At 37.6% G+C, this 27,718-nt stretch overlaps 1 protein-coding gene across 2 annotated transcripts in view; it reads right to left on the bottom strand.

The window, feature by feature from the left end:
- The window catches only part of LOC100997602 (alpha-2-macroglobulin), a 46,522-nt gene extending 20,431 nt beyond the window's left edge, over positions 1-26,091 (bottom strand). Inside the window, exons 1-19 of one of the 2 annotated variants that reach the window (XM_003905948.5) lie at positions 25,622-26,091; positions 23,192-23,375; positions 22,215-22,374; positions 21,997-22,049; positions 20,156-20,176; positions 19,711-19,879; positions 19,168-19,252; positions 17,657-17,777; positions 16,629-16,743; positions 16,374-16,483; positions 14,371-14,532; positions 11,583-11,810; positions 11,278-11,341; positions 9,044-9,186; positions 8,271-8,420; positions 5,245-5,406; positions 4,678-4,789; positions 3,004-3,118; positions 697-925 (exon numbers count right to left, since the gene is read on the bottom strand). In XM_003905948.5, the coding sequence (XP_003905997.2) occupies positions 697-925; positions 3,004-3,118; positions 4,678-4,789; positions 5,245-5,406; positions 8,271-8,420; positions 9,044-9,186; positions 11,278-11,341; positions 11,583-11,810; positions 14,371-14,532; positions 16,374-16,483; positions 16,629-16,743; positions 17,657-17,777; positions 19,168-19,252; positions 19,711-19,879; positions 20,156-20,176; positions 21,997-22,049; positions 22,215-22,374; positions 23,192-23,375; positions 25,622-25,707 (2,469 nt within the window). In that variant the 5' untranslated portion in view covers positions 25,708-26,091. The remainder of the gene's footprint in view (positions 1-696; positions 926-3,003; positions 3,119-4,677; positions 4,790-5,244; positions 5,407-8,270; positions 8,421-9,043; positions 9,187-11,277; positions 11,342-11,582; positions 11,811-14,370; positions 14,533-16,373; positions 16,484-16,628; positions 16,744-17,656; positions 17,778-19,167; positions 19,253-19,710; positions 19,880-20,155; positions 20,177-21,996; positions 22,050-22,214; positions 22,375-23,191; positions 23,376-25,621) is intronic. The other variant, XM_009180159.2, reaches the window with a different exon arrangement.
- Between the last annotated feature and the right edge of the window lie 1,627 nt (positions 26,092-27,718).

Below are 27,718 nucleotides of genomic sequence, written 5' to 3'. Positions count from 1 at the left end.
CACACATAAGAAAGAGAGTAGAGGGGGAAGGAGAACAGAGGGAGAATGGGTTTGCAATAAAGCATCTTGAGGAATTGGTTAGATTTCAGGTTGCCTCACATTAAAGATGATATAAATGAAGATCAAATACCTGAAATACATTTAAGTGGATCTGACATATAAATCTGAGTTATTTTGGAAGCAACCTGCTCTTTCACATGATGGGACCAGAGGAAGGGAAAGGTAATGATGGCATGCTGCTCTACCTCTTTGGTCTGGAACTTTGACCATTCGCTCAGATCTCCCAGCAGAGGATACAAGACTTATAAACAGTTATGGTTTCAGCAGAGGTAAGATGCTCACAAACAACTTTTAAAATTAGGTTTAATATAATGAATGAGCTATGAAAAGTTAAATATATGAGATCGTAGAGGTTGAAACCTTATGGAATCTGTCATGAGAATAAAGTCCTGACTTTTGTCATCCCTGTCAGGAGTCTTCATACCACACAAATACTAACTTTGAAGGGTTATAAGGGCTAGCAACTTGCTTTATGGTGCAATTTGGTATTTGGAGATCTCACAACCTGTAACTTATACAATCATGAATATCTAGTAAGCATAGTTTGCATACAAGAGTTTGTCAGTACTCCTAGGAATGCAACTTTTAATTTACTTGATGGCTACCTTGTGTGTAATTGAGGAAAGAGATCCTTACCCGGATGCATTTGGGAAGGTAGTTTAGGACCGTGGCCTTGAGTGTGAAGACCTCTCCACGGATCACAGAGTAGGGCATTGTGAGCTCCACAAAGAAGGGCTGGAAGGCTCGGAGAGAGGCAGTGGAAGAGATACCAAGTCCAGCGTCTTCAGACAGGCAGAAAGCCCCTGCCTTCCAGTCAGTGATGGTGTCAGGCACTGTTACTCCTACCTCAGCCACACCTGATGAGCTGGAGAGGAGGGAAAGTGAAGGATAGAAATGAAGCAGTTAAATACATCCTCTCTAGGGAGAGAATCCCTAGGAATGATTCTACTGTCACGACTTAAAAACACTCAATAGAAAGACCAATAACGGAGAGTATAATCAAGGATTGAGATGGGGAATATAAGGCCTTTTCTTCCAGCTGTTTTTAATTGTAGTATATCAGAATTGTAGCATAACTTTTTACAGACAATATAGTTATAAATGTAATATGCAGTTTGAGATTGTTCTTCAGTTCTCTTCCCAAAAATGCTGTTCCACTGAGGGCTGCTTTATAATTTTAAATTCTACTACTATTGTGTATAGTGGGTCTGACTGAATCTGTATTTAACTCAGGATTGCCAACCAATGAGGGATCTCTTACAGGCATTAATCTGTGCAGTACTTGGTTATATTTGGTCTTTATGCCCATTTTCTGGAAATCTTAGAATTAAATTTGCACAAAATTTTTTAGCTCTGATGCAATTAGATTAGTAAGACTTCTTAGCTGATGTATTTACGTTAAACATCTCCTGAAATTAGCAATGCGTTTGAAAGAAGTACTTCAGTACTGAAAAATTAGCTAACAGCTCCTAGTTAGGCTTCGTCTACCCACTTCCTCAGTTGCTGACTGAGTGTTGGGCTTCTAACTAGCCTGCACGGGGAAGCAGAAGGGGCAGGAAAACGATCGACTTACAGGGAGCCTGAGAAGCAGTAAGGGCACTTCCCATGCCTCCTTCCCCCGGCTCACCCCACAGATAAAACCAGGTCTCCAGCATACCCCTGGGAATAATTTGTCTATGCATCAAGCACCCCAGCGTCTACAGCTCCTACCTAAGGGTCGGGCTCCTAAATCACCCAGGAGTAGTTGGAGCTCTGCAATCAGGAGTCTCCCTAGACCACAGTGAACATAGAGGTGGTTTTAAATAGGCCTTTGAGCAATGCCAGTGGCTACCTGCCCCCAACCACCCCTTGCCTCAATACGGAGAGAACAGGCAAAATCTCCTAGCTTCCGGTCTCTCCCTCGAAGGAGTTTGTCTACACACATTTCTGGCTGCCTCCTAAGGGTTGGGCTTCTAAACAGTTTGCATCTGGGAGTGAAAGGGAGAGGTAGACAAGACTCCAGGAGCCTGAAAGGGAGCATATGGCCATTCCCACTCCTTCTCCCCACCTGCGCCACTGGCTTGTTTCAGGGATAAAACTCCATTTCCAGTATCACTTTGGAAGGAGTTTCTTCACTGTCCTGGGTACAAATGCACATTGCCACAGCCATTATGGAAAACGGTATGGAGATACCTCAAAAATTTTCAAATGGAAACTACCATATGTCCCAGAAATCCCTCTTCTGGGTATACTCCCAAAGGAAATGAAATAAGCACCTCGTAGAGATATATGTGTTTTGGTGTTCATGACAGCATTATTCACGGTTGTCAAGATATAAAAACAACCTAAGTGTCTGGGTGAATGGATAAATAAATTGTGGCTATGCATAATGGAATATTATTCAGCCTTAAGTCGAAGAAGATCCTGCCATTTGTGACAACATGGATGAAGCTGGGGGAGATTATGCTAAGTGAAATAAGCCAGACACAGGACAAATACTGCATGATCTTACTTGTATGTGGATGCTAAAAGAAGTTGAATACATAGGAACAGAGAGTAGAAGGGTGGTTGGGGTTACACGGATGGGGAGAAGCAGGTCAAAAGGTACAAAGTTGAAGTTATGTAGGATGAATAAATTTAGAAATCTAAAGTACAGCATGAGGACTATAGTTGATAATATAGTCAACTATAATGACTATATAGTTGGATACTGAAACTTGGCTAAAATGATAGATTTTAGGTGCGCTTGCCACGCACACAAAAACAGGTAACAATGTGAGCTAATAGATGTGTTAATTTGCTTGACTGTAGTAATCATTTCACTGTGTGTATGTGTATGTATATCAAAACATCATGTTGTACATCATAAACAAATAAAACAATAAAAACAGGAAAACTAGCAAAGAATTGAAAATAGTGAGGGACCTCTATCGTTGCATATTGTATATGCAGGAAGTTACTTACTTTACCACCACCAAATCCCAGATCCATGTCTCAGGGAAGTACTTTCGTACAGTCTCTGTGTGAGGCTCTTCAAGTTGCAGCTTGCGTGCCTGGCCTCTTCCCATTACATCTGCATCTATGTTGGGTGAGGGATAAGATACTACAATAAACATACAGATAAAGCTTATGAGAGAACGTAATAGTTGTCACCAAAAAAAACCCAAATCGTCTGATGAAATAGAGAGGAAGGAGGAGAGGGCACTTGGGTCATTAGGGAAAGCTTCTTTGAGGAGGAAATATGTTGGATGTTGGATGACTTATGAAGTATTAGAATAAGCTAGGAGTGGCCGGGCGCGGTGGCTCACGCCTGTAATCCCAGCGCTTTGGGAGACCGAGGCGGGCAGATCACGAGGTCAGGAGATCAAGACCACCCTGGCTAACACGGTGAAACCCCGTCTCTACTAAAAAATACAAAAAAAAAATTTAGCCAGGTGTGGTGGCGGGCGCCTATAGTCCCAGCTACTCGGGAGACTGAGGCAGGAGAATGGCGTGAACCCGGGAGGCGGAGCTTGCAGTGAGCGGAGATCGCGCCACTGCACTCCAGCCTGGGCGAACTGGGCGACAGAGTGAGACTTCGTCTCAAACAAACCAACCAACTAACCCACCGCTCCCCCCCCACAAAAAAAAGAATAAGCTAGGAGTGAGCTGGGGGAGGAGGATCATAAGCAGAGGCTATAGAGAGTTTGGCAGACAGAGGCTTGGATTATCTGTGGGGCACAAGGACTTTGTGGAGTCCTTGGTGGCTGCTGCCGCTGTGCTAAGTGGAGAGTGCTATGACACAAGGCCGTGAAGAGGGCAGGAATCCAAGTTTCCATTGGTGTGCTCCTCTGCAGGAGCAAGGAAAAACTAACACAGATGTTACGACAGTGGCTTTGAGAAACAGTTTACAGGAGGGAAAAGTTCAGTGATAATAAAGACTATTCTCTATCGTGTCAGAAGATTACAGTTAGTTTCTTTCACTCTATTCACCTTCTAGTAAGGGTGTGCTGGTCAATATTTCACAACCAGCTCTCTGGAAAAAAATTGTGCATATATAAACTTATACATGCATAAATTTACTATCAACCTTACTGATAAAGGATGGCACAATATAATTTATAAATAGTAAAATACACCATAGACTTCATAGTGAATTCTGTAGAGCCAATTGATTCTCCCTAAATGCTTTCCTTGATTTTTGACCCTCTTTTCTCTGCACTCAACTTATCCTCAATCATGATTTGACAATAAGGGACTATAAATAAATGCTTGATTACTATTCAGTTCATCAAAGAAGTAGCTCATGTCATTGATGAATGTGTGTGGTTCCAACATCAATATTGGTTGATGTGTTGGGGAAGTTGAACAGCGTTTTTACCTGACTGATGGAGAATGTAGTCCTGTTTTGTGAACATTTCTATTTCTCTTTACACTAATCCTATGCTTGGAAACTTTCTCTTTCCTTTTCAGCCTAACACATCTATCTCCATTTACTAGAATTTGAGTTTATATTGCTATGTGACCTTGAGCAATAACCATAATATGTATGACTCACAAGTCCTTTCTTTTGTTAATTTTTGTCACATTGTATCTTTAAAAAAATTTAAAAGCCAGTGAATATATTAGGTAATACATATGTATTAATTTTTTGTTTACCATAATAACCTACACGTAGAACTTCAGGTCCATTCCTTTCATACTGTTGAAGCTGTGGACATATTTTGGGTTTACGAATCTTTGAGTTGGTGAATGCCTTTAAGCTCATGTCCTGCAAAGGAAATTATTATCTAATCAGTAAATATATATTATAAAATATACATAGGTGGATACTTCTTTTCATTGAATTTGACAAGCAATCCAGTTAACTTAATATTAAACTTTGAATATTCACATGTGTAGAAGGGATATTTGTATACTTAAGGAGGTAATTTTATTCTTTTCATTAAACTCTTTCAACAGTAATTATTTTGTATATACGATATTAATAAACATCACAGAGCAATTAATTTCTGTGAAAAAAGGAAACTTGAATAATATTCCAGAAAGTTCCAGCTTAGTTCAGCAGCTTTTAGCAGATCTGCTGCTATTAGTGGAGAAGCCACTTACCTCTTTATATCCCATTACCCTCAACTAGGACATGAAGGCATTCAAATAAAGACTCTTTTCCAAGTGTAATATTTTAAGAACCTTAAGATCAGACCATCTACAACATAAGGATTTTACCTGTAGGAAGCTATATATATCCTTTTCATTTGTATTTGATACTGGAGTATATGTGATTCCATTAATATAGACATTATGACGATTGACACAGTCTTCATCGTCCTGGTCATTCAAAGGCTCAGGGAAGCCAGTGAGGTCCTTTACTGGTAGCAGGTTATAAACCTGTACAAATTCAAAAGACAAAAAGGCAAACTTATTTGTGACTTTTTTTTAAGTTCAAGGAGAAAAGAATAGGAATAATGAACATCAGTCTTTCTTTGAGTGCTCTCATTGCTCTGATGATTTATAGTGGGTATGGATCATTTTCTTGACACAGTGTTTTCATTTTGAAGATGTTTAACAATTTTAGGGAAAAAAAACACTCCATCTAAGTACTCAAGGGCCATACTACTTCGTTACACAGTTCAGAGGCCGCCACTAGACTCAACACTGGAATGAAATAAAATTTTATTAATTGAAAAATCGAGGTCTGATGTATATGTGACATTGCACAAAGCTTTGAGATGAGAGAAGGAAATGATAGTTTTGTGCTTATCTTGTGGTAAGCAACAAAGTTAATGGGTGCATGTTCTAAACAGGCACACGATAGGCATATCCTCTCTCCACAGGATATGATGGCATTTTCTTAGGTATTATTAGTGGAAACAAAATGCTCCAGATCTTCATATAATACATAAAACTTTAACTGTAAAATCCTAGGCATGATGCTTTCAAGTCCATTTGAAGGTGAGAAGACAGACAGACATAAAAATTGTGATCATTACATTGCATTATATTTGTAGGAGTTTAAAACTGATTGACAAGAACGGATGAACAAAGTGAGTGGTGTGATGAAATTAGACACCTTCTCAAAGTATCTTAACATTTCTCCTTTCCTCTCCCTGCTTTATTGTGGCATATTCCATAATTATCATCTGTCTTACCTATGGGACAGACAATGTAACTTCCATGAGACATAAATTTTTATCTTTCCAGTGGCTCACTGCTTGATCTCTACTAGCACTTAGTATAATGCCTAGAACACAGTGGGCATTAAATAAATGTGTTGAATGAATGGCCTATACTAGTAGCAGCAAAGTATTTCACTGGTAAAACACTAATCAAAGGTTGAGAAGAGCTGGTGTTTTAACTCGGGTCTACTACTAAATCCCTGAAAGCTTCGGCTTTATTATTAATACATAGGATTGTCTGCCTTATCTACCCATCAGGGTTGTTATAATTTGAAAAATTCTTTGAGAATTATAAAATTATGTTATTCAAAACATAAAACATGTATATTATTTTCCCACATATCCTCTTGAGATCCTACTGCTGAAATGTACTTACTGCTTCCTTTAGAAGTATTCTAGTATTTTCAGTTAAAATCCCATTAGAAGGACAAACAAGTAAGAAATATTTTCTTATAAGTTTCTATTTCAGGAAAATAAAAATACAAATTTCTCTTTGTTCAATTATGGTAGTAGAAAAAACTTCAGTAAGAGGTTATTACAATTGGCCTCATATTAAAAATCTGAAGATGTGAAAAAACTACTATTAGTACATGCCGTTAACTAGTTTTTGCTGTTCCAATTCAGCATACCCTTTTGCTATTTCTTCTATTAGCTCCATATTTTCAAAGATTTCAGTTATCAATGTCAATTATATAGTAATTCATTTTTCCTAAGTTCCTCAGAGATAATACATATTAGGAAGTGGGAGCTAAGCTTTGAGGATGCAAAGGCATAAGAATGATACAATGGACTTTGTGGATTCAGGGGGAAGGGTAGAAGGGGGGTGAGGGATAAAAGGCTACAAATTGGGTACAACGTATACTGCTCGGGTGATGGTTGCACCAAAATCTCAGAAATCACCACTAAAGAATTTATTCATGTGACCAAACGCTACCTGTTCCCCCAAAAACCTATGGACAAAAAGGGAAAGTATTCTGATACTTCCGTAGTGTAAGGCTGAATGGGTCAGAATGGGGTAGCAATGCAGAGATGATGGAAATGATGGAAATGATGTGTAGCTTGGGAAAGCAATTATTTCAGCAGATATAATTCTTTTTTTTTTTTTTTTTTTGAGATTGAGTCTTGCTCTATTGCCCAGGCTGGAGTGCAATGGCATGATCTCGGCTCACTCAACCTCCACCTCCTGGGTTCAAGTGATGCTTCTGCCTCAACCTCCCAAGTAGCTGGGACGACAGGCGCTACCACCACCTGCCTGGCTAATTTTTGTAGTTTTAGTAGAGACGGGGTTTCACTGGCCGTGTTGGCCAGGCTGGTCTGAAATTCCTGACCTCAAGTGATCCACCCGCCTTGGCCTCCCAAAGCGTTGGGATTATAGGCAAGAGCCACCAGACCCAACCATAATTCTTAGAAAAACAGAAATGTGATATTTCCTTTAGCCTGTGTAGTCTTAGTACAGGTACCTGTATCACTTTCGTTAGGCTTTTTGAAACGTTGAAACTAGTTTGAAAACTCCTATTATTGGTTGCACAGAGCTCTGGGATTTTAAGGACTTTGGGTAGTGCATGGTCTTTTTACATTTTAAATATATAATTTCCAAATGGCTTCCCTGATTGCTCAGTTAATCCTTTCTTTTATTTTGCATAACTACACTTCTCTTATAGCACTTCTCACAATCTGCTCTGTATTCTCTCCAGCCTTGCATATACGGATGTCTTGACACAATCAGAAGATTTGAGTTTGCATTGCTATGTACACTTGAGCAAGAAGCTTAACATATCTGAATAACGAGTCCTTTTTTGGTTGTTAATTTTCATCACATTTCATCTTTTAAAAAATTCTTTTATTTGATTCATTATACTGTATTAAGCGATACTTTTTTTTTTTTACCTATAGAAGTGAGTAGTTTTGTATATATATAAAATTCCTTACCAATGAAAGCCCACAAGAGAGCCCAAAACAATTAATTCCTAGATAAATATAATTTTAATTGATCTTATCCTACTTATCCAGGCATTTTTCCTTGCTCTGAGCCCCTGGCATGGCCCTTCTTGATTCCTGAGGCTGCTGAGAACTCACCGAGGACGCCGAGAGCTCAGCATCAGGCTTCATGAGCAGCACGCTTTGGTCCACAGCACGGAGGGCGCAGAGGGACTGAGGAGCCGCTGTGACTTGCAGGTGGGCGTGTGAGGCTGGGAGGCTTTGTGATGGGCGGAAGCTCAAATCCACCTGTGAAATTGGAACAAAAGGTCAGAAAAGCAAATTTCCCGGTTTACCCATGCATTCACTCGCATTTGCAGTGTTCCTCATGTACAATGTATAACCACTCTGCTTGACTTCGTGGAGGGTTGGCATTATGTCAATCCTGAAGCTTTTTGTCCCCTACACTTCTCTTTCCTTCTCAAGAATCACTTGAGCCATTAGAATTATTTCTAATTATTCTTATAAATTACTAGTCATGAAATGCCATTTTTATCTTTGATACACGGCAAGGTGCTTATTAATTTTGGTGGAACGTGCATGGGTTGAGGTGCTCTTGCATTTTTTCTTTTGGCTCCTTAGTAGTCTCAAACACGTGCTTACATATTTCCCAACATTTTACCATAGAAGAAGGGAATAATGTACTCTGAACTGTGTAATTGGTAAGAGGCAATGCTAGGAGAAGTTTGAGAGTTTTGTACCAGGAATCAAGTGATTCTGCTTCTTAGTATGACTCTGCCACTACCTTGCTGAAAGTCTCTGGGGAATTTGTTTAACCCTTTTGGCCCTAATGTTCACATGTATAAAACAAACGATAACAGTAGTAACTTCTAGTTTAAAATGTTGAAGATTTTATTATGTAAAGTACCCACCTTGTTGTCCAGACAATTTTCGACCTTGTATTTTGCAGAATCCCCAATCACGTCCCCAGTAGGTAAAACGGCATATATGAGCAACCGAGCAACAGGAGCAATGTCTGACTTCACAGGGATTGAGATGGAAAAATGGCCCTTCACTGGGGCACAAAGAGAATGAGAGGCAGCGATCATAGGTTAATGACTATTTCCATTAGTAGATGTAAAAGACATAATAAACAGAAGATGTAACAAGTGGAGGACTGCCTCTAAGGACTCTAGCTTTAGAGAAAAACCTTATCAAAGCCCTCTCTCCTCTCATAAATCCTATACTATGTTGATTTCTCACCAGCTTTAAGCTTCAGATCACCTACATAATGTTCTGATGCTCGTTAAGGGTATGAAGACATCCAGTTCACTACCATTTGATCTAGGCCTCATATTAGAAGAGGGAGATAGAACCTGAAGTTACGAGATGTAAGAATAAGAGTTCAACACATTGTATTCATGCTACATCCACTTTAACCTTCTATGAGCCAATATTTGATTCTTTCTCCATAAGAGGAACACCATGCTCCTTCAGAAGTTATTTTTTGATGCCTATGTAGATTCTTGAGAGGTTGTATTAAGTTTCCTTCAGTCTGCTGTGGTGCTTCTGTGTTGCTACAAGAGCTAATGAGAGAGTCGACTACTGATACTTTTTTAGCAAGTTATCTTTTAGAGTCTATTAGACTAGGAGCAACCTTCAAAGGTTTATATTATAACATATTTGCTCATGGTAAGAGTGCAGTTCAGTGGCGGAAGTACCCAATTTAATGCTTCATAATTCATAACTATCTTGAATTAAAAAAAGATATTTGTAATAATATAAATGATGGCTGAACGTGGTGGCTCACGCCTGTAATCCCAGCACTTTGGGAGGCTGAGGCGGATGGATCACGAGGTCAGGAGTTCGAGACCATCCTGGCTAACACGGTGAAACCCCATCCCCACTAAAAATACAAAAAATTAGCTGCGCGTAGTGGCGGGCACCTGTAGTCCCAGCTACTCGGGAGGCTGAGGCAGGAGAATGGTGTGAACCTGGGAGGTGGAGCTTGCAGTGAGCCGAGATCACGCCACTGCACTCCAGCCTGGATGACAGAGCAAGACTCCGTCTAAAATATATATATATATTTATATGAATATATATAAATATATATTTATATATTTAATATATTTAAATATATTAATATTAATAAATTTATATATATTTATATTTAAATATATAAATATATAAATAAATATATATAATTTATATATATAAATAAATATATATAAATATATATAAATTTATATATAAATATATTTATATAAAATGTAAATAAATATTTATTTATTTTATCTTTACATTTTCTCCACCTATTCTCTAAATCTTACATTTTCTCCACCCCATTCTCTAACACACAATTCTCATTTTATAACATGTTCAAGAATATTTATGGTTTGAAAATTTGGAATAAGCACAAATTATACACAACAACATTTTATGTATTTTATTTTCCTATTTATTTATTTATTTATTTATTTACTTTTATAGAGATATGGTCTCACTATGTTGACCAGGCTGGTCTCAAACTCGTGACCTCAAGGGATCCTCTCATCTTGTTCTCCCAAAGTACTGGGATTACAGGTGTGAGCCATCACAGCTGGCCCACACCAACATTTTAAATAACCCAAAGAAAATAAGCTAAAAAGAAAGACAACACATATTTGATAAAGGGTGAGAAAAAAAAATTATTGTTTTCCCTCCCCCAACTTTCTTTTAATTGATACTAGATGGAAATGGTCTCTCGTTACTTGAAAGTATTCCCAATATTTCCAGGTCAGGAATGGCAAACCAAACATCATATGTTTTCACTCATAAGTAGGAGCTAAGCTATTAGGAAGTGGCAGCTAAGCTATTAGGAAGTGGGAGCCAGGCTATGAGGATGCAAAGGCATAAGAATGATACAATGGACTTTGTGGATTCAGGGTGAAGGGTGGAAAGGGAGTGAGGGATAAAAGACTGCAAATTGGGTACAATGTATACTGCTCAGGTGATGGGTGCACCAAAATCTCAGAAATCACTACTAAAGAATTTATTCATGTTACCAAACACCACCTGTTCCCCCAAAAACCTTTGGGAAAAAAGGGAAAATATTCTCATACTTTCATGGTGTAAGGTTGAATGGGTCAGAATGGGGTAGCAATGCAGAGATGATGGAAATACTCACTGTGTTCCTGCTTCACAAGCAGTCCATGAGTCCCAGTTCGGACAATGCCTCCCCTTGCCATTATCTGCAAAAAAGGAAACAAAAAGAAACTGAATGTGCCAAACAGAGAACATGCTTCAGTCTCACTTCAATATACTTGTTTTATTGGGTTCCTGCTGGTAATAATCCACCTCAAGAGAAGTCAAACTTTCAAAAGGAACATGGATAAGAAGTCGAAGTAATGACATCTACAGAACTTCATGATCACTTGCTCCACAGACAGCTTTTGCCTACAGAGAAGTCAACGCAGTAACCTCCCTTCTCACCAGATAATAGAAGGAGAGCTTCTTCAGTCCCTGCAGGGCGCCTCCGTTCAGAATATAATGTGCCTGGACTGTCTGAGTTTGGCCACACGGTAGTTCATGAGGCAGGGGCTCAAGGTGGACAAAGCTCTTGCTTGGGGAGAACACAAGATAAGCAGTGTGATGGGCCTCTTCGTGTTCTTCTGACACCCACTGGTAGCCGTAACAGGGACTACGATCCTTGTGTTTGACCTAATGAATTAGAAAAATTATGTTATTTTTAGATTATATGTCATAAAAATTAATGTTCTCACAAAACTGTGTAAGTTTGCTGTGCTACCTTAACTAGTAGCTAGAAATCTTTTGTTCTACAATGAAAAGTGGGAGAAGGACCCCGTATTTTGTTTCTCTGCTTTAAATGCAGGCGTGCTTTGTGGCTTTACACTGCGGAGCCTCCTGGGATTGAGATGTATATTTCTTAAGAGGATAAAAAGAAGCATCCTTTGCTCTGATTAGCTTGCCTGAAAGACACTGGAGCTATGAAACTTCATTGAGGAGAGTAAATAATCTCTAGAAATGGAAGAACTGTGCTTTCAGAGAGCAGCTGCCTCTTTTAGGGTGGATTTTGAGTGGGTATTATGAATAAATAAAATATTGTAACTTTAGGGGTCTGAGAAGAGACATTGGTAAAAAGCATTGGTTTAAGAGCTGAACTGATGAATTAGCTGAAGTCTACCTCTTCTGGGCTGTCTTAGGCTGATTGCTATTATTGTTATTGTTTTGAGACAGGGTTTTGCTCTGTCGCCCATGCTGGAGCGCAGTGGCACAATCTTGGTTCAGTGCAATCTCTGCCTCCCGGGCTCAAGTGATCCTCCCACTCAGCCTCCTGAGTTGCTGGGACTACAGGTGCATGCCACCCCACCCAGCTAATTTTTTGTATATTTTGTAGAGATGGGGTTTCACCACGTTGCCCAGGCTGGTCTCAAACTCCTGGCCTCGAGCAATCCACCCACCTCAGCCTCCCAAAGTGCTGGGATTACAGGCGTGAGCTACGGTGCCCCGCCTAGGCTGATTAGTTTTAATACTCCCTGCAGTCTGGATTCTAATGCCTCAGAGGCCCTAATTGGGTTATATTTCCAACTTTTCTTCCTGTAGAAGTTATTCCTTAGCTCCTCCCAGGCTCCCTCTACCTTCATCCCCAGCTCCCAATAGCACTAGTGAATCCTTGAGCAAAACATTTTGTTTATATCTTAATATATATTTTGGTGACAATACATATATGATCACCCCAAACAGGGAGCATGTAGAAATAATAATTTCATTGTCAAGACTGGCACAGTGCCTGGCATGTAGAAAGCATTCAAGACACTTTTTGAAATGAGTAAATGTTCAAATTTGAGTTTATTAGAGGTAGGTGCTTTTATGCCATCTATTAAAGCTAAATAAATACAACGCATTATTTATTTCTCTATAACAACGCAAGGACTCTAAAGAGGCAGGGGTTTTCCATTACCATGATTATGTAATACATATTGAATATGTATTGTATATCCATGTATCTATAGACATGTCTATGTCTCTCTTGATCAATAGAGGACTGCATGTTATACTGACCAAGTTATATTGGTATGAACAGGTCATCTGGAGAAAATTAGAATAGCAAAACAAAATAAAGTAAGGTAATAATTTTTGGAGTATACATTTTTAAAACTAAATGCTAATTCTGTTAGAATTGGCTTTTATAGTAAAAGTATCTAACAGTTAAAGGGGGCTTACTAAGTGCTTCAATATGTATTATTTCACTTAATCTTCGCAACCACCCCAAAAGTTAGGTGTTAATATTGCAATCATTTTACAGATGAGGAAATGAAGCATAGAGGTTTTAGTTAATTCCTTAAAATAGGGTTGAGCCAGTATTTTTAACCACTTTATCTGATTCAGAGCCTGGAATTCACACTTTTCAAAAAAGTATTATACATACACACATACACAAACACACACAAAACATAAAATTACCATCTTCATTATTCTTTAGTGTACAGTTTGGCAGTGGTAAGTATATCTGTTGTGCAACAGATCTCCAGAACTTTTCACCTTGTAAAACTAAACCTGAATACCAATAAGAGCAGTTCCCCATTTCTCTCTTTCCCTAGCCCTTGGCAGCCACCATCCTGTTTTCTGTTTCTATGACTTTGACTACTTTAGAAACCCCCATATAAGTGAATCATATAGTATTGGTCTTATTGTGACTGGCTTATTTCACTTACCGTACTGTCCTCAAGGATCATTCATGCTGTAGCATGTGACAGGATTTCCTTCCCTTCTCAGGCTGCATAATATTCTGTTGTATTTATATACCACATTTTGTTTACCTGTTCATCCCTTGATGGACATTTGGGTAGCCTCCATCTCTCAGCTATTGTGGATAGTGGGGCTATGAACATGGGTGTGCAAATATCTCTTTGAGACCCTGCTTTCGATTCTTTTGAATATATGTCCAGAAGTAGGATTACTGGATCATATGGTCATTCTATTTTTAAATTTTTTTCAGGAACTACTATACTGTTTTTCATAGTGGTTGCACCATTTTACGTTCCCAGCAACACTGTTAAAGTCTAACCTGCACTTTTAATCACAACAATATACTGCCTTCTTTTCATAAACTTTAAAAAAGTTAACCTTAAATTGGTTTCTAATTGCCAGCTTTTTCTCTCCATAGAACTAAACACAGTTTGGAAATTTTATCACCCTTAGGTTGCAACCTTGTTTTCAAGGCTACTTCATGTTATTGGTAACTTCTTTCCAAACTTACCCTAACAGTAAGAGTGGTACCCATAACGTTGGTGGTGTTGATAGAGAACTGTACAAGGCCATGCTCATCCGTGGTAGCATTGGAGTAATAGTTTGCTTCATTTCCTCTGATGAATATGACTTCATTTGGTATAGGGACGCCTTTCCCATCTACCAGGCGCACCTGAAGATTAAAAACTATGGATGAGTTACATCGGTAATAACTAATAGGCACCAAACATATTCATTTTATCACATTTTTAAGTGCCTCCTCTATGTTGAACATGGTTCCAGGCACTGAGGACACAGTAGTGAAAAACAAAAAACAAAAAACAAAGTTTCTTCCATCACAGAGCTTACTGTCTAGTGAAAGAGACAGATGCTAAATAAATACATATATAACATACACTAATTTAGTAGTAATCAATCCTAAGAAGAAAAACAGAGCAGTGTGAAGGGATAGACAGTGATAGAGATAATAACAAGGGTGACCTGAAAAATGTATTCTAGATATTTTGGAAGTGCTGTGTATTATTATATATAACTCTTAGAGAGTCACAGAGCACTAGAGTAATATGATAATGAAGTATCTAAATCTATTAACTAAATTTATTTGTGCCCCAAACACCTATTTTGGGGTGGACCATTAACTTCCTATAGATTAGTGTCTGAAGTCTCAAAAGTGCACAAGTAAACAATTGCCAATACATTGTCCCGTGTGTTTCTCTAGCTGTCTTAGACATGGTCTCTGCTTCTCAACCTAGATCTTCAGCCTTTTGGAAGGCAGGCAGATTTTATGGCAGACTTCCCAAGTGAAAAATGTAAAATTGGAAAGAGGCACACAGTATTAAATAAGTCGCCAAAGCTAATTTACTGCTAATATTGTGTCGGCAGTTGAGTAGTCCAGCTCAGATTGTAAAGGTGGTGATTCTTTTTCGGTATAAGCTACATTTGGTAGCAGGAAGAACAACAGGCTGACCCCCATCAGTACCCATAATTGATTTACAAAATCTAAGTTTGCCAATGAAATGTTGGCTGCATGTAGAAAGACAAGAATAGGCACATAATTCTGATTTTCTTCTAGCTAGAGGCTCTTCTGACAAATAGGATATTTAACAGCAATAAAATATACTTAAAAAGTACACTATCTTTCTGAGAAATTTACAAATGAGCTGCCCTTTCATTTTAGGAAGTTGAATACATTTTGGTGTCACGACATAACCAAGCCTTCCAGAATGTACGCTACTTTGTTGAATTTATGCCTCTTTTACACCCTTCATAGCTGAAATCCTATAACATTTACATTAAGAAAATGATACACAGTAAATACACATTGAGGCACATGTAACTGTCATCTCAGACTTCTAGAGTCATAAAGATCCATTTGTACATCTGCTGACAACAGAAACATCGTAAGAGAAGATTTTTTTTGGTAGATACTATGAAAAGTCATAATTCAAAAATCTGAGAACCTTAAATAGCAGTGTTTTACCCCATGTTCACTGTTTTAGAAATATACTTGTTATTATAGAAAAATAGTGTAAATATACTATCCATGAAATAAACATTATTGTAGAATCTTTACTACTTCAAAATAAAAATTAAAACCACCTACCCACCTGTTTCCATACAAAGTTAGTGTTAGCATCATAATGAAACCGATCAGCATGAATTTTGAGATTCTTGTGAGAAAATGTCATAAAAACCTGAGACTGCCTGGTAAACCATGAGAAGCAGATTGTGTGACTTGTACAATGCTGTTTTAAAAGGAGGGGAAAATCTCTACTAATTTTAATAAGGCTTTAGGATAATTACATACATTTCATATACAAATTTACAGAAGAATAAATCTATTTTTATGTAGTTTTATACCTTTGGTTATACTAATCAACCGTGGTGATATTTTATACCTTTGGTTATATTAAATGATGACATTAACCAGGCATTGTTTTAGCAGAAACCATAACTATTGTGCTAATTAGGTAATAGTACATGGGTTGATGAGTGAACTGGAAAATACTCCACCTGCCCAAAGAAGGGAATCCCTTGTCTAAAGTTTGAGTCCACTTTCACAAATGAGAGTTTGGTTATGGTTCTTGTGATTTCACTGGACTTCTTTCCAGTCAATTCCACTACTGGAAAAGAAGAAAACAATACGTTCTTTTTGGGAAGAATGATGTCTCTAAAATTTTATTACCTCCCCTCAACTTACAATTCATTATTTGGCTAAGAAAATCAATGTCTACTGTTTTTTCTCTTACACCCATGTAGTACACAAACCTGTTCCTTCTTCTTGGATCTTGGCCTCAGTGTGAAGTTTCATTTCATACTCCTTCCTCTTCAACTGGAAGACCTTGGTTTTTACTTGCTGATAGAAGCAGCCATGGCTGTTTAGCTAAGAAGGGAGAAAATAAAATACAAAAATACAATGCATATTATACTAAATAGATCATTGGTCAGTTAATCTGGTGTGATTTTTGTGGGGGTACAACATCATGTAGGCATTTTCTATGACGAGGACATGATAAATATTCTCTAGCAACTAAATATTAAATTTCACAACAATGTCTCATGTATAATTGACAGATGTATTTCTTGGTATCTGAAATTCCCTAGATAGAATGCGACAGAAATGTCTTAAAATTTGGAGAGTAATCTTTTTTTGTACAAAGGATGCATAATATTTATACATATTTATGGGGTACACGAGATATTTTGTTACATGCATAGAATGTGTAATGATCCCACCGCGGGATTTAGGATGCCTACCAACTGAAATATTTATCATTTCTATGTGTTGGAAATAGTTCAAGTCCTGTCCATTTGCTATTTTGAAATACACAGTACATCTGCTCTTGACCATTAGAACTCCTCATCAAAGTCTGGTTCCTCCTCCATAATATTCAGCTGTGGCTGGGAAGTGGCCTCCCATATGTGGACTGTATCTGTCTGGCATCTTGGTGGGGCCATGTGTTAGGTTCTTGCTCAAAGACAGAGCAGAACTGATGCCCTGGCCAGCTAAGGCAGTTAAGAGGTGTATGGTTTTTCTCCTTCCTTTGTAGAAATGAATGCCCATGGAGGCTTCAGATGGCTCAGCGTCTATCATTCTGAAACACTCACAATGGGCAATTACAAGAAATAAATAATTCCCATTGTGCTAAGTTCATGATTTTTTTGAAAAATTACAATAGCTAACATGGAATTCTCTTCTAGATTGTTCTCTTCCTGCATCAGAAAAATGCTGCAACTCACTGCTTTTCAACAATGCCTTTATTGTCATTCTCTAGAAAAAACAGTGTTCAACCTACCTGTCCACTGAATTTCTCACAGAAAGCCTTTGAATCTTCACCAAAGCAGTCAGAAGCGTCACTATACTTTCTGCAAATGCTCATAGTCACATGTCCTGGGACAGGCTTCCCATATGTGTATCTGTCATGAGAACGTTCCCAAAGGAATCAGAGCAGGCACTGAACCTCTCCATTTTCTAGCTATTTATATCTCCCTTTTACCTACAGTATACTCCCTGTCTATACTTCCCGCTGCTCTCTGCGGGCTCACACAATACTGAAGATAAGAGTCACTAATGGCTCTTATAGAAATCTCCATTGCAACATGCTGAAATTTACTAGATTCTTCTTTTATCATTTCTTTTTTTCCTTGATTTTTTTTTAGCTTTATCTCAAAAAAACTTCCTTATTATAAAACTTAAACTTGTACTTAAAAGAAAAAATAATACCAGCAAAACGAAACAAACAAAACAAAGCAGAACAAAAAAAAGCAAAGAGAAGAAACAAACACCCTCACGTCTACCTAGGAATACAACCTATTAGTACGATAGTGTCTCTTCTTCCATCATCCTCTCCCCATGTGCAGCCATCTCTATATCGAGTTTTACTTGTTTACTTTTTTACAAAAGTGGGATTGTGTCATAAATATGTCACAGACGATTGCTGGGTTTCCAAGTGTGTTTGTCTCCTTTCCTATTTGAGAATGTCCTCTGTATCTCTATTTACAAGATCACACTAGTTATGAGGAACCAGAAACTTGGCCGTTACTGTGAGACAGAACTGGAGCAGGGGCCCAGCTGAATAGCAGGTGTGTTCCCTGTGTGATCTTTGGGCAGGACTGATTCCTTCACTATACCTGCTCTTTCTGCTACTGCTACTGTGTGCCACCAAGGTTAGGAGCATAAGACCCAGGACACAAGAGTTTTCAAGGTTGGAAGAGACTGTCTTGAGAGATCACGTTCAGTCTCGTAAAAATGTCAGTGCAGAGAGGTATGTAGACCAGCCTTAGGTCGACCAGTAAGTTAGATGAGATTTCAGTTGTATGCCTATCTCTACAAATTCTGAATCTCAGTGATTTTTCCAGCAAGCATGCAAGGTCAGGTAAATGATCTGTTGATGATTGAATTTCCCCTATAGCCATGTGTTAATTATCTCCCTAATATATGTTTGGTTATTTTTGGTGAAGGCAGAGCCAATACCCTTCAACACTATCCACCCTTCCCATTGTGTGTGTGTGTGTGTGTGTGTGTATGTGTGCAGTTTTGTCACTTTCAGAATCAATCCTATTAGCATAACCTCTCTAGAAACAGTTTCTTACCTCATGATAGAATAGTGCTGATAAGAACGTGAAAGAAAATAAAAAGGAAAAATAGAAAAGCAACAGGAGAACAACATTCTAGAGAGGAGGATGCTGTCAAAGCACTTAAAATTTTTGTGTTGCCACTACTCCTAAAGAGAGTAGCTAAATATCCCAAATAATGAATCTCTTTTTAAATAATCCCCCACAAAAGATTTTTTAAAAATGAACTCACAGGCCACACACTGATACATTCATCTCTTCTTCCAAGATGGTGATTATCTTTGGCACTGTTACTTGTACTTCAAACTTGGGAAGAACTGTTGATTGGTGATAAAGAAGGTTGGTGATTGGTTTTCAACTTTGGGGGAATTCATATTTTCAAGTTCCCTGTAACGGTTCCCTAATAATATTTTAGGGCTCTGAAAAAGGTAGCTCTGCTCTCCAATATAGTCTTATCCCCCCTCCTCTCAAAGGAAGATTTCAGTTGAGGGACTATGAGAGATCACTGTATGCTTAGTTATGGAAAACTCAGTTAAAACAATAATGTTTTAATTTCAGGGATTGGTATTAAATATTGCTACAGAAAATAACCAAGCTATGTGAAGTCCTATTCACAAATCACTGATGTCCTCGTTGGACTTAGGTGTAATTAGTTCTACTCCAAGCCCAATGTCACCCATGGGAAATGGAAAGACTCCAAATGAGCTTAAATTCCAGGCTCTAAGAGTTTAAATATGAAGAAAAATCATGTTCGATGACTTTTCATGATCCATACCAAATTCCTCCACGGTGAAAGCGTGCTCTGTCCTTCTACCTGATTTCTTCTGTACCACCACCTTGTAGGAGCCCTGGAAGGGCTCTGATGAGAGGGGAAAAGACAATTGCTTGAGGCCACCCTCTAACTGGAAACTCTGCCATTGTGCGATGCGATTTCCTTTGGGATCCTATGAGTGAATTAATTATAACTTACAAAAGCACCTGGAGCATTGGAGCTAATAAAGGATATCTATGGAAACCCTAAGTTATCTACAAAAAGGACAAATGGGATAATAGTAAAGGGTGAGGAGAGGAGATTAGTTAGAGCCATCTAGCTCTATGGGAGTTGGAAGGCTTCTCCTTTAATGACAAGTTTCTGAGATACTGTAAAAACCTCTCAAATAAGAACATTTTCCCTATACTTATTGCTTTCCTTCTAATATGGAATGTTTCATGTTGCTTACCTGAATGTATACTAGTGGAATCTGAAAGATAAAAGAAAAAAGAAGTTTATACTTATTTTCAAATATTCTTAAATCTCATTTATAAGCAAAGCAGCTAGTGTTTGCTAGCACAACAGGGTGAATATAGTAAAAAATAATTTAATTGTACATTTAAAAATAACTAAAAGTATAATTGGGTTGTTTGTAACACAAAGAATAAACGTTTGAGGGGATGGGTACTCCATTTATTGATATAGGCATGCAATGCATGATAATAATTATTATCCATATCATGGATAATGATATGGATAATGATAATAATTATCCATAATCATTATCGTGCACTGCATGCCTGTATCAAAATATCTTATGTAACCCATAAATATATACACCTACTATGTTTCCACAAAAATTAAAAAATAAAAAATTAATAAATCTAAATTAGTTTTACGTAGAATAATTCCCTCTATAGTGAAATACAGAAATATTCCAGATTAAATTTTATAGAACTTTTCATTAATCTATTTTAAGCAATTAATAAATGTTAAAAACGTACTAGGCCTTCAGCAACAAATATACATGTAAAGTGCCATTTACTAAAAATGGATTTATTAACCTTTCTTAAGTGCTTATAGCATCCTAGTGAAGATCAGTCCTTTGCTATGCAATTTTACAGGTTAAGAAATAAACACTTATGTAACTATAGGTAAATATGTTCAGATGTAATCATTAAGAGGGGTCATGGAATTCTTAGGTAGTTCTAAGAATGAGGAGGAATGGACATATTTCATTAATAAATATTAATTTAATAAATATTACTTTTAAAAATGAATAAATATTGATAAAGGAGCTACTATCAATGTTTACTCATTTTTTAAAACTAATATTTGTTAAGTAACTTCTCATGTGCTATGTATCATTCTAGGTGTTGAGAATATAACCACGCACAAAAGAACAATGTGCCTGCTTTAATGGAGCTTATGTTATAATAGAAATGGGCAGATTTTTAAAAACCAGTATGTATAGGATGGTGGTAAGTGCCAATACAAAAACAAAGCAGAGTTAGGCTGACAGAGTGATGGAAGTGGTGCCTCATTTTAGATAGAAGAGTGAAAGTAGAAGCTGGGAGACCACTTTGAAGGTTATTGCAATGATCTTGTTTAGAGATGATATTGGCTAGCACTAGCTTGCAGCAGTAGTTCAGATGATGAGAAATTGTCTGAATATATTTTAAGCCAACATGATTTTCCAGTGAGGTGGATGTGGGTACGAGAGAAAGAGAAACAAGGACTAGGCCATAATCTTTTGTCTTTGGAGCTAGAAGAGAAGAGTTGCCTCTTTTTGAGATAAGAAAATGTGAAGAAGTTGATTTGGGAGAGAAAAATGAAGACTTTGGGTCGATGTCTGCATTACAATAGAAATAATTGTTTCTTATCACAGATACCAAGGGTTAGTCTCGAGGAACAAATTAATTATCCTGACTTTCCTTGCCAGTGAAGATTTTGGTAGGTGTGTATAGAAAAAGTCTAAATCTTTAAAATGTTTTTGGAGCTTAGGTTCTTTGAGGGTTTATCTGTGTCTGTTATTTAATGTAGCTTTCTAATTGTCCTAATTAAGAACAATCTGAAAAATAAATTTAATTGTGTGACAACTGACTGAGTACCAGCACCAAGACAGAAAGAATTACCTACTTTCTTTACCTGGAATGATGTTTTAGATTAGGATCTTGTGCTGTTGTAATGCCAGAAGTTACTGTTAGTGATACCAGATTCTTTCTCTCCCTGGTCTTCCCTCAACACAGAAAACAGGTTCCCAGCCTGTTTATACAGATAATCATTTTATGTAGATAATAGAAAACTCACCAACTCGTTCACAGGGTGAAAGTTTTCATCCAAGGAGACAACACGAAATTTCACTGAAACAGAAATATTTTTCATGAGCTCCTAAACCCAAAGTAGGCCTGTAGGCTGGTAAGACAAGCTATTAAGGAACGAAGATTATAAGAACTTTGCCTGGGGAACATCCAGGGGAAGAAGATCTTTCCTTTTTGAAGTTGTTCTGTCTGTAGGCTTCTTCCTACCTGTCTGCTCCGGTTTGTAGATTGATTTGTCTGTCTGGACAAAGACCAGACTTTCCTCGTTCTTAACCATCACTGTGGTCCGCTTCTTAAATTCTTGGGTTGGTCCTTTCACTTGGACAGTGAGGAACATTACCTCCTCATTGGATGAAGACTTTGGGACCTGAAATACAGGACAGATTCTGAAACCCCATTCAGCACCCACAGGTCTCCCCTATTTGCTGTTCCACTCTTCCCTGGAGATTTTGCCCTTCTTACTTAACTTCACTCCCTTGTTCTCAGCAGGGAAAGTTGGCAGGGACAGGAATCACTTCTGCCATTTTACAAATGGGGAGACAGGACACAAGGTGGAGGAAAATACATCAGTAAGAGAGGTCATAAATGAGATTCACATCTTCATACAGCTCAGAAAAAAACAGTCTTGATTCATTTATACACTGAGCTTTACCAGGTTGATGTTACATGCTAAAAGGGCATGGTCAAAGCGTGTTTTAAAGGCTATGGAAAAAAACCCATATTTTACTGACACTAGGCTGTAAGCATCTCACATGTGGACAACTCTGAAGAGATATTGTACCTTTGCTCAGGGCAATTTCTACAATTTTTACTCTAAGAAGTAGTGTGGAGCAATGTGTTCCCGTCAGTCCACCACTGGTGGCTCATGTTGAGCCTTGGCCTAGTTTGCTTCATTAATATTTTTTCCATCTTAATTTTAAGAAGTCACATTTTCTTTTTCTTTTCCTTTCTGGCTAGTAGGTTTCTATTTGATTATTAAGTGGATTTTTAGTGTGCCTGTAAATATTTGTCTCCCATGGCTGGAGAGTCATGCATTGCTCCTCAATTTCTATACTTAGCTTGCTACATTTGAATTCTTTCTGAAGTTCTTACCAGCCTCCCAAAGCCTCATCTTGACAGAATACTAGATCCCTATGACCCTGACTAAAAGAACCAAGTGTATTAAGTCAAACAGCCACACTCACAGCAAAGGCGACGCAGTGGAGCACATCGTTCTCTGCCTCCAGGTCAGTGAAGAGGCTCCTGTTTCCCCTGACAGACTCCAAGGAAGCACTTACAGTCACTGTCTCGTTCAGGTAGCTCAGAAGGACACAGCCCTTCTCAGGGGTCTCAGTGTGGAGCAGCGAGGGGACCAGAACCATATACTGCCTGGGAATGAGACAGTTCAGTTAGAGGAAAGTGAAGGAAGAGAGGCATTGATATCAACAGCACTTTTTCCCATCATAATAATTGTCATCATCAGTTCTACACCAAGAGAAGACATACTGATGAGCATGAAATTTGGCTGTTGAAGGCCATGCGTAAGAATTATTTCTTCTTTCCTTCACATGCCATGGCAGTGGACATTTTACTTGAGGTAGGTATTAACAGATTAAAATTTGTAGGCATGTTTCACTTTAAGGAACAATTTCTGAACATCTGAATTCAAATAAAAATATGTAGTTACATTTGTTCATGTTGTAAATCTATTTTACCTTCAAGTTGCTGTAAAAAGTAAGCAAGCTCTCAGTCATGCGGACATTACAAAAGCTAATCAAATTATAGAATTCTCATTAAAATATATATACACACATACACACACACACATATACACACATTCAGCAGCCCTATGAAAATTGTATGGTAAGTACCCGCTCCCAGTCCACAAATATGGAATCTGAGCCTCAAAGAAAGTGAGCCATTGCTTTACAGTCTCAGTTGTGGTAAGCAGCTAATAAAGTCTAAGAGTGTTACTTAACCATGGATGTTTGCATTTTAAATATTTGCCTTTCAGCTCATGATCAGACGATGGCTCCATGCAAAAACGGTCCTCTGGTGATTGACTTTAGACCTTGGTAACTCACGTGAAGTACAGAAACTTTCTCAGCACCCTGACATAATTTAAGATGAATCCTGTAGTTTTTATACGGTTTTACTCACAGAACTCCTAAAATAATTTTTGGACACTGTGCGCTCCTTACATATTTTCAAATAAACATATTTTTATCATGATTTTAAATAATAGCAAAAGATATTATTTTTGATGATATTTTAAATTAATACTTAGATTAATTTTACAATTTTCTCATGGAATAATAAACACTGTAGTATAAGATACCTACTATCACTATTTGAAAATACATTAAAAATTCTTTTAATGATCTGATATATAATATCTTTCTCTTCTTTTTTCCTTTTCTAATTTGAATTTCCATGCCAATTACTATACAGAAGTTTATCCTAAATTTTTATATTTCAAAAAATTTTGTGAATTATCCTTACCTCTTTATTATCAAGCATCTACACATATATGTATGTATACACATGTTCACATATATACATATATGTATACATATACATAAATACATATATATGTAACATATGTGGATAGGTAAATTTAACTTTAACTCCTCTTTTAAATAGAATGTGACCATAAATTTATAAATATTAAACATTTCCTTCTGATTGAGCTATTTAAAAAAATACTTGTATATAACTGATCAAAACAAAATAAAAACATTACAAAGTATGATTCATACATATTAGATATAAAATTAAAATACTTTTGAAGCACATCTTTAATGAGAATGATGAACTGCTTTTCCCCCCAGTGAATTTATGTATCCATGGATGAATAGTCCGTATTGCAAGAATTAAACAAGATCTAACATTAATTCTGTTACTATTTTGTTTTGTGTAGATACAAGTGCTAAGAAGAATGGTTCACGTAAAAGTAAGTAAATGGCAGGTAAAACAATTGCATCACTGTTACCACTTCTTGCAACTTCTGCATTACATGCTAAAAATCACCTAGTACTCTATTATCAAGAATTGCTTCTCATCACTCATCAGCTGGTATTTCCTTTAGTTCCTCCTTTAGTTGTGTTGAAACGAAGAATTCATCTCACCACCTCATCTGCAAAAGGGTTTTCTCTTCTGACATTAGAATCTCTCGCTTTTTCAATATCAACACCAGTATTTCAAATTGTTCCTTTATTTGGCAGTCTACAGATTATTATACTCCAGGGCATTATTTCATGTTCGGTTGTGGGAGAGAATTGTCTTTATTTTTATAAAATAGAAACTGGACCCTTAAGAAAGAGGAAGTAAGAAAAGATAAATAGCATGGTCTCAAGTAGATCAATATGAACAGGAAAATCTAAATATTATTCTTTCAAAAAAACTAAAAATTTCTGACACTCCTTAGGAAGGCTTTGCATATTAGAGATTCAGAGAGTTGGGGAAGAATGATGAAAAATAAGCAAGTAATGAGTAAACCAGATTTATAAAATCTGCAAGGAACCTTAGAGATAAGAAGGCGACAGTATCATAGGAAAGAAAAAGGAATGATGGAAAAATCTGCAATAAATGAAGGACTCTAGGTTCATGCTTCATGCTTTCTGTGTGGAACTTACGGTTTTCCAGAGACTGAGACATCTGTGGGCAGGAGGACCAAGAGGAGAAGAACAAGACTTGGATGAAGGAGTGTGTTCCTCCCCATGTTGCAGAAAGAAGGAGCTGGAGGAGACCAGACTGTATTACACCCTACTCCCTACAATTCATCTGGTCCCAAACACTTCCCAGAGCAACTGGGCTTTATGCTGCTCTGTGTGCAAACAGGAAGTTCCACCCACACAAGATCTCTAAACAAAGTTGAGGTCTCTGAACATTCTCTGGAAAGGTCATTGATGGCCTATTTATAGTCAAAGTTAATTCCTGGCGGGCTAAATAGAATCCCTGGAGGGCTAAAGCCACATTCCCGTAAGAGCTCACTTTCTCTGGGTTTTACCGTAAAGCAGCTAATAAGCTTTTCAACCTCTTCTCTCCCTCACTCCCCCACAACTCCTCACAACGCCTTTTATGGTGGTTCTCACATCTCTTGTATGAATAGTTGGCAAAGGAGACTACAATTTAAGCAACACTGGGCAGGCTCAAAATAGATATTTCACTACAAGTCAGCGTGGCTGCAAGTTCTCCATTAGATATGCCTACCCTAAATGTTTGAAGCCACATCAGAATTCTGTAGTCCTCTTTGAAAATGACATGAATTAAACCAGTAGCTTTTTGACATTAGGGATATTACTGGATTGGAGATGAAGAGCCACGCCCTGAAAGAATGATCATAGCAAAGAGTTTCCTGTTTTAAGAAAGTGAAACAAAGAAAGGTGAAGTAACAGGACTTTAAAAACGAATTTTGACCTATTGTGCCTAACAGACTTCCCAACTGCCTTTAGCATCGACTACACAAACTTCCTTACTGCCTTCCAAATATGATACTCCTCTGCAAACTTTAAGTCATCTAAACAGTTTCATTAGTCCATCCATCCATCCGTGCATTTATTCATCCATCTATTCATGTAGCTAGTCAGCTGCTTTGTAAGTGTTTTTTGATCCTACTAGGACTAGACATCAGGCAAGATTCTAGAGATAGAGTGGTCAAATAAGTATGAAAACAGGCACTTAAAGGTTTTTACGTTCTTGTGGAGGCAAAAGCAGAAAAACAGAAAAACAACTACTGTATAAAATACAGTATAAAATACAATATAAAACTACTGTATAAAATACAGTAGCCAAACATATTAGTGGAGAAGTTCAGGATGCTCTGGGAGCACATAGAAAGGGCACATAACCCAGACTTGGAACCTTTTAAAAAAATTTGGAGGGAAAGCAAAATGTAAATTAAGATCTGAAATATGAGTAGTGGTTGTCTAGAAGAACAAGGAGATGAAAAGAGCTTTCTAAGTATAAAGAATGACAGACGCAAAGGTCTGGCAGGGAGAAGAATCACGGCACATGCATGAAATGAAAACTATTTGGTATGGAGGAAATACTCCTTTCTGATGCTTCAAATCAGAAAGGAACTTGTCGACAATATTAAGGTATTCAGAGGAGTAATCAGTGGATTGACTTCAGATTTGTTTCCTGGAAAACTTGCTCTTATTGAAATTTGAAAGGGCCGCTGGAAAGAGGTGATCCAGGATGCAGGAAGACCAGATGGGAGTTGTTGTAATAATATAGGTGAAAGCTGATGGCATTTTCAACTATGGTATTGTGGTGGTATTGAAAAGAGCTTTCAGATTTATATCATATTTAAGAGGTAATTATAGTGCTTAGTGAATACATGAATGGAGGAATAAAGGAAAATGTGTCTTTCCATTTTCCTGGCTTGTCACTGAGTGAATTGTGTTGCCTTTAGCTGAGTGGGTGAAACAGAAGAAACACAGATTGGTGGGAGCAGAAGGAGGACAAAAGGGCTGAGGGTTGGGAAGATGAAGTAAGTGTCTGTAGGATATTTACATATTAATATTCACGGGAGTTTGACATTTGAATGCTGAGCTTAGAGCAGTGTGGTCTACTAGAGATATAATGTGAACCCCCTGTGTAATTTTAAATTTTCTAGTAACTACATAAAGAGAAACACTAAATTAATTTTAATAGTCTATTTTATTTAATCCAGTATATCCAAAATATGATTATTTCAACATTTAGCCAATACAAAATTGTTAATGATA

Source organism: Papio anubis, unplaced genomic scaffold (genome assembly GCF_008728515.1).
Source record: "Papio anubis isolate 15944 unplaced genomic scaffold, Panubis1.0 scaffold113, whole genome shotgun sequence".
NCBI lineage: Eukaryota > Metazoa > Chordata > Mammalia > Primates > Cercopithecidae > Papio > Papio anubis.
Note: the sequence above shows the minus strand (reverse complement) of the source record. Positions and strands in the feature narration are given on the sequence as shown.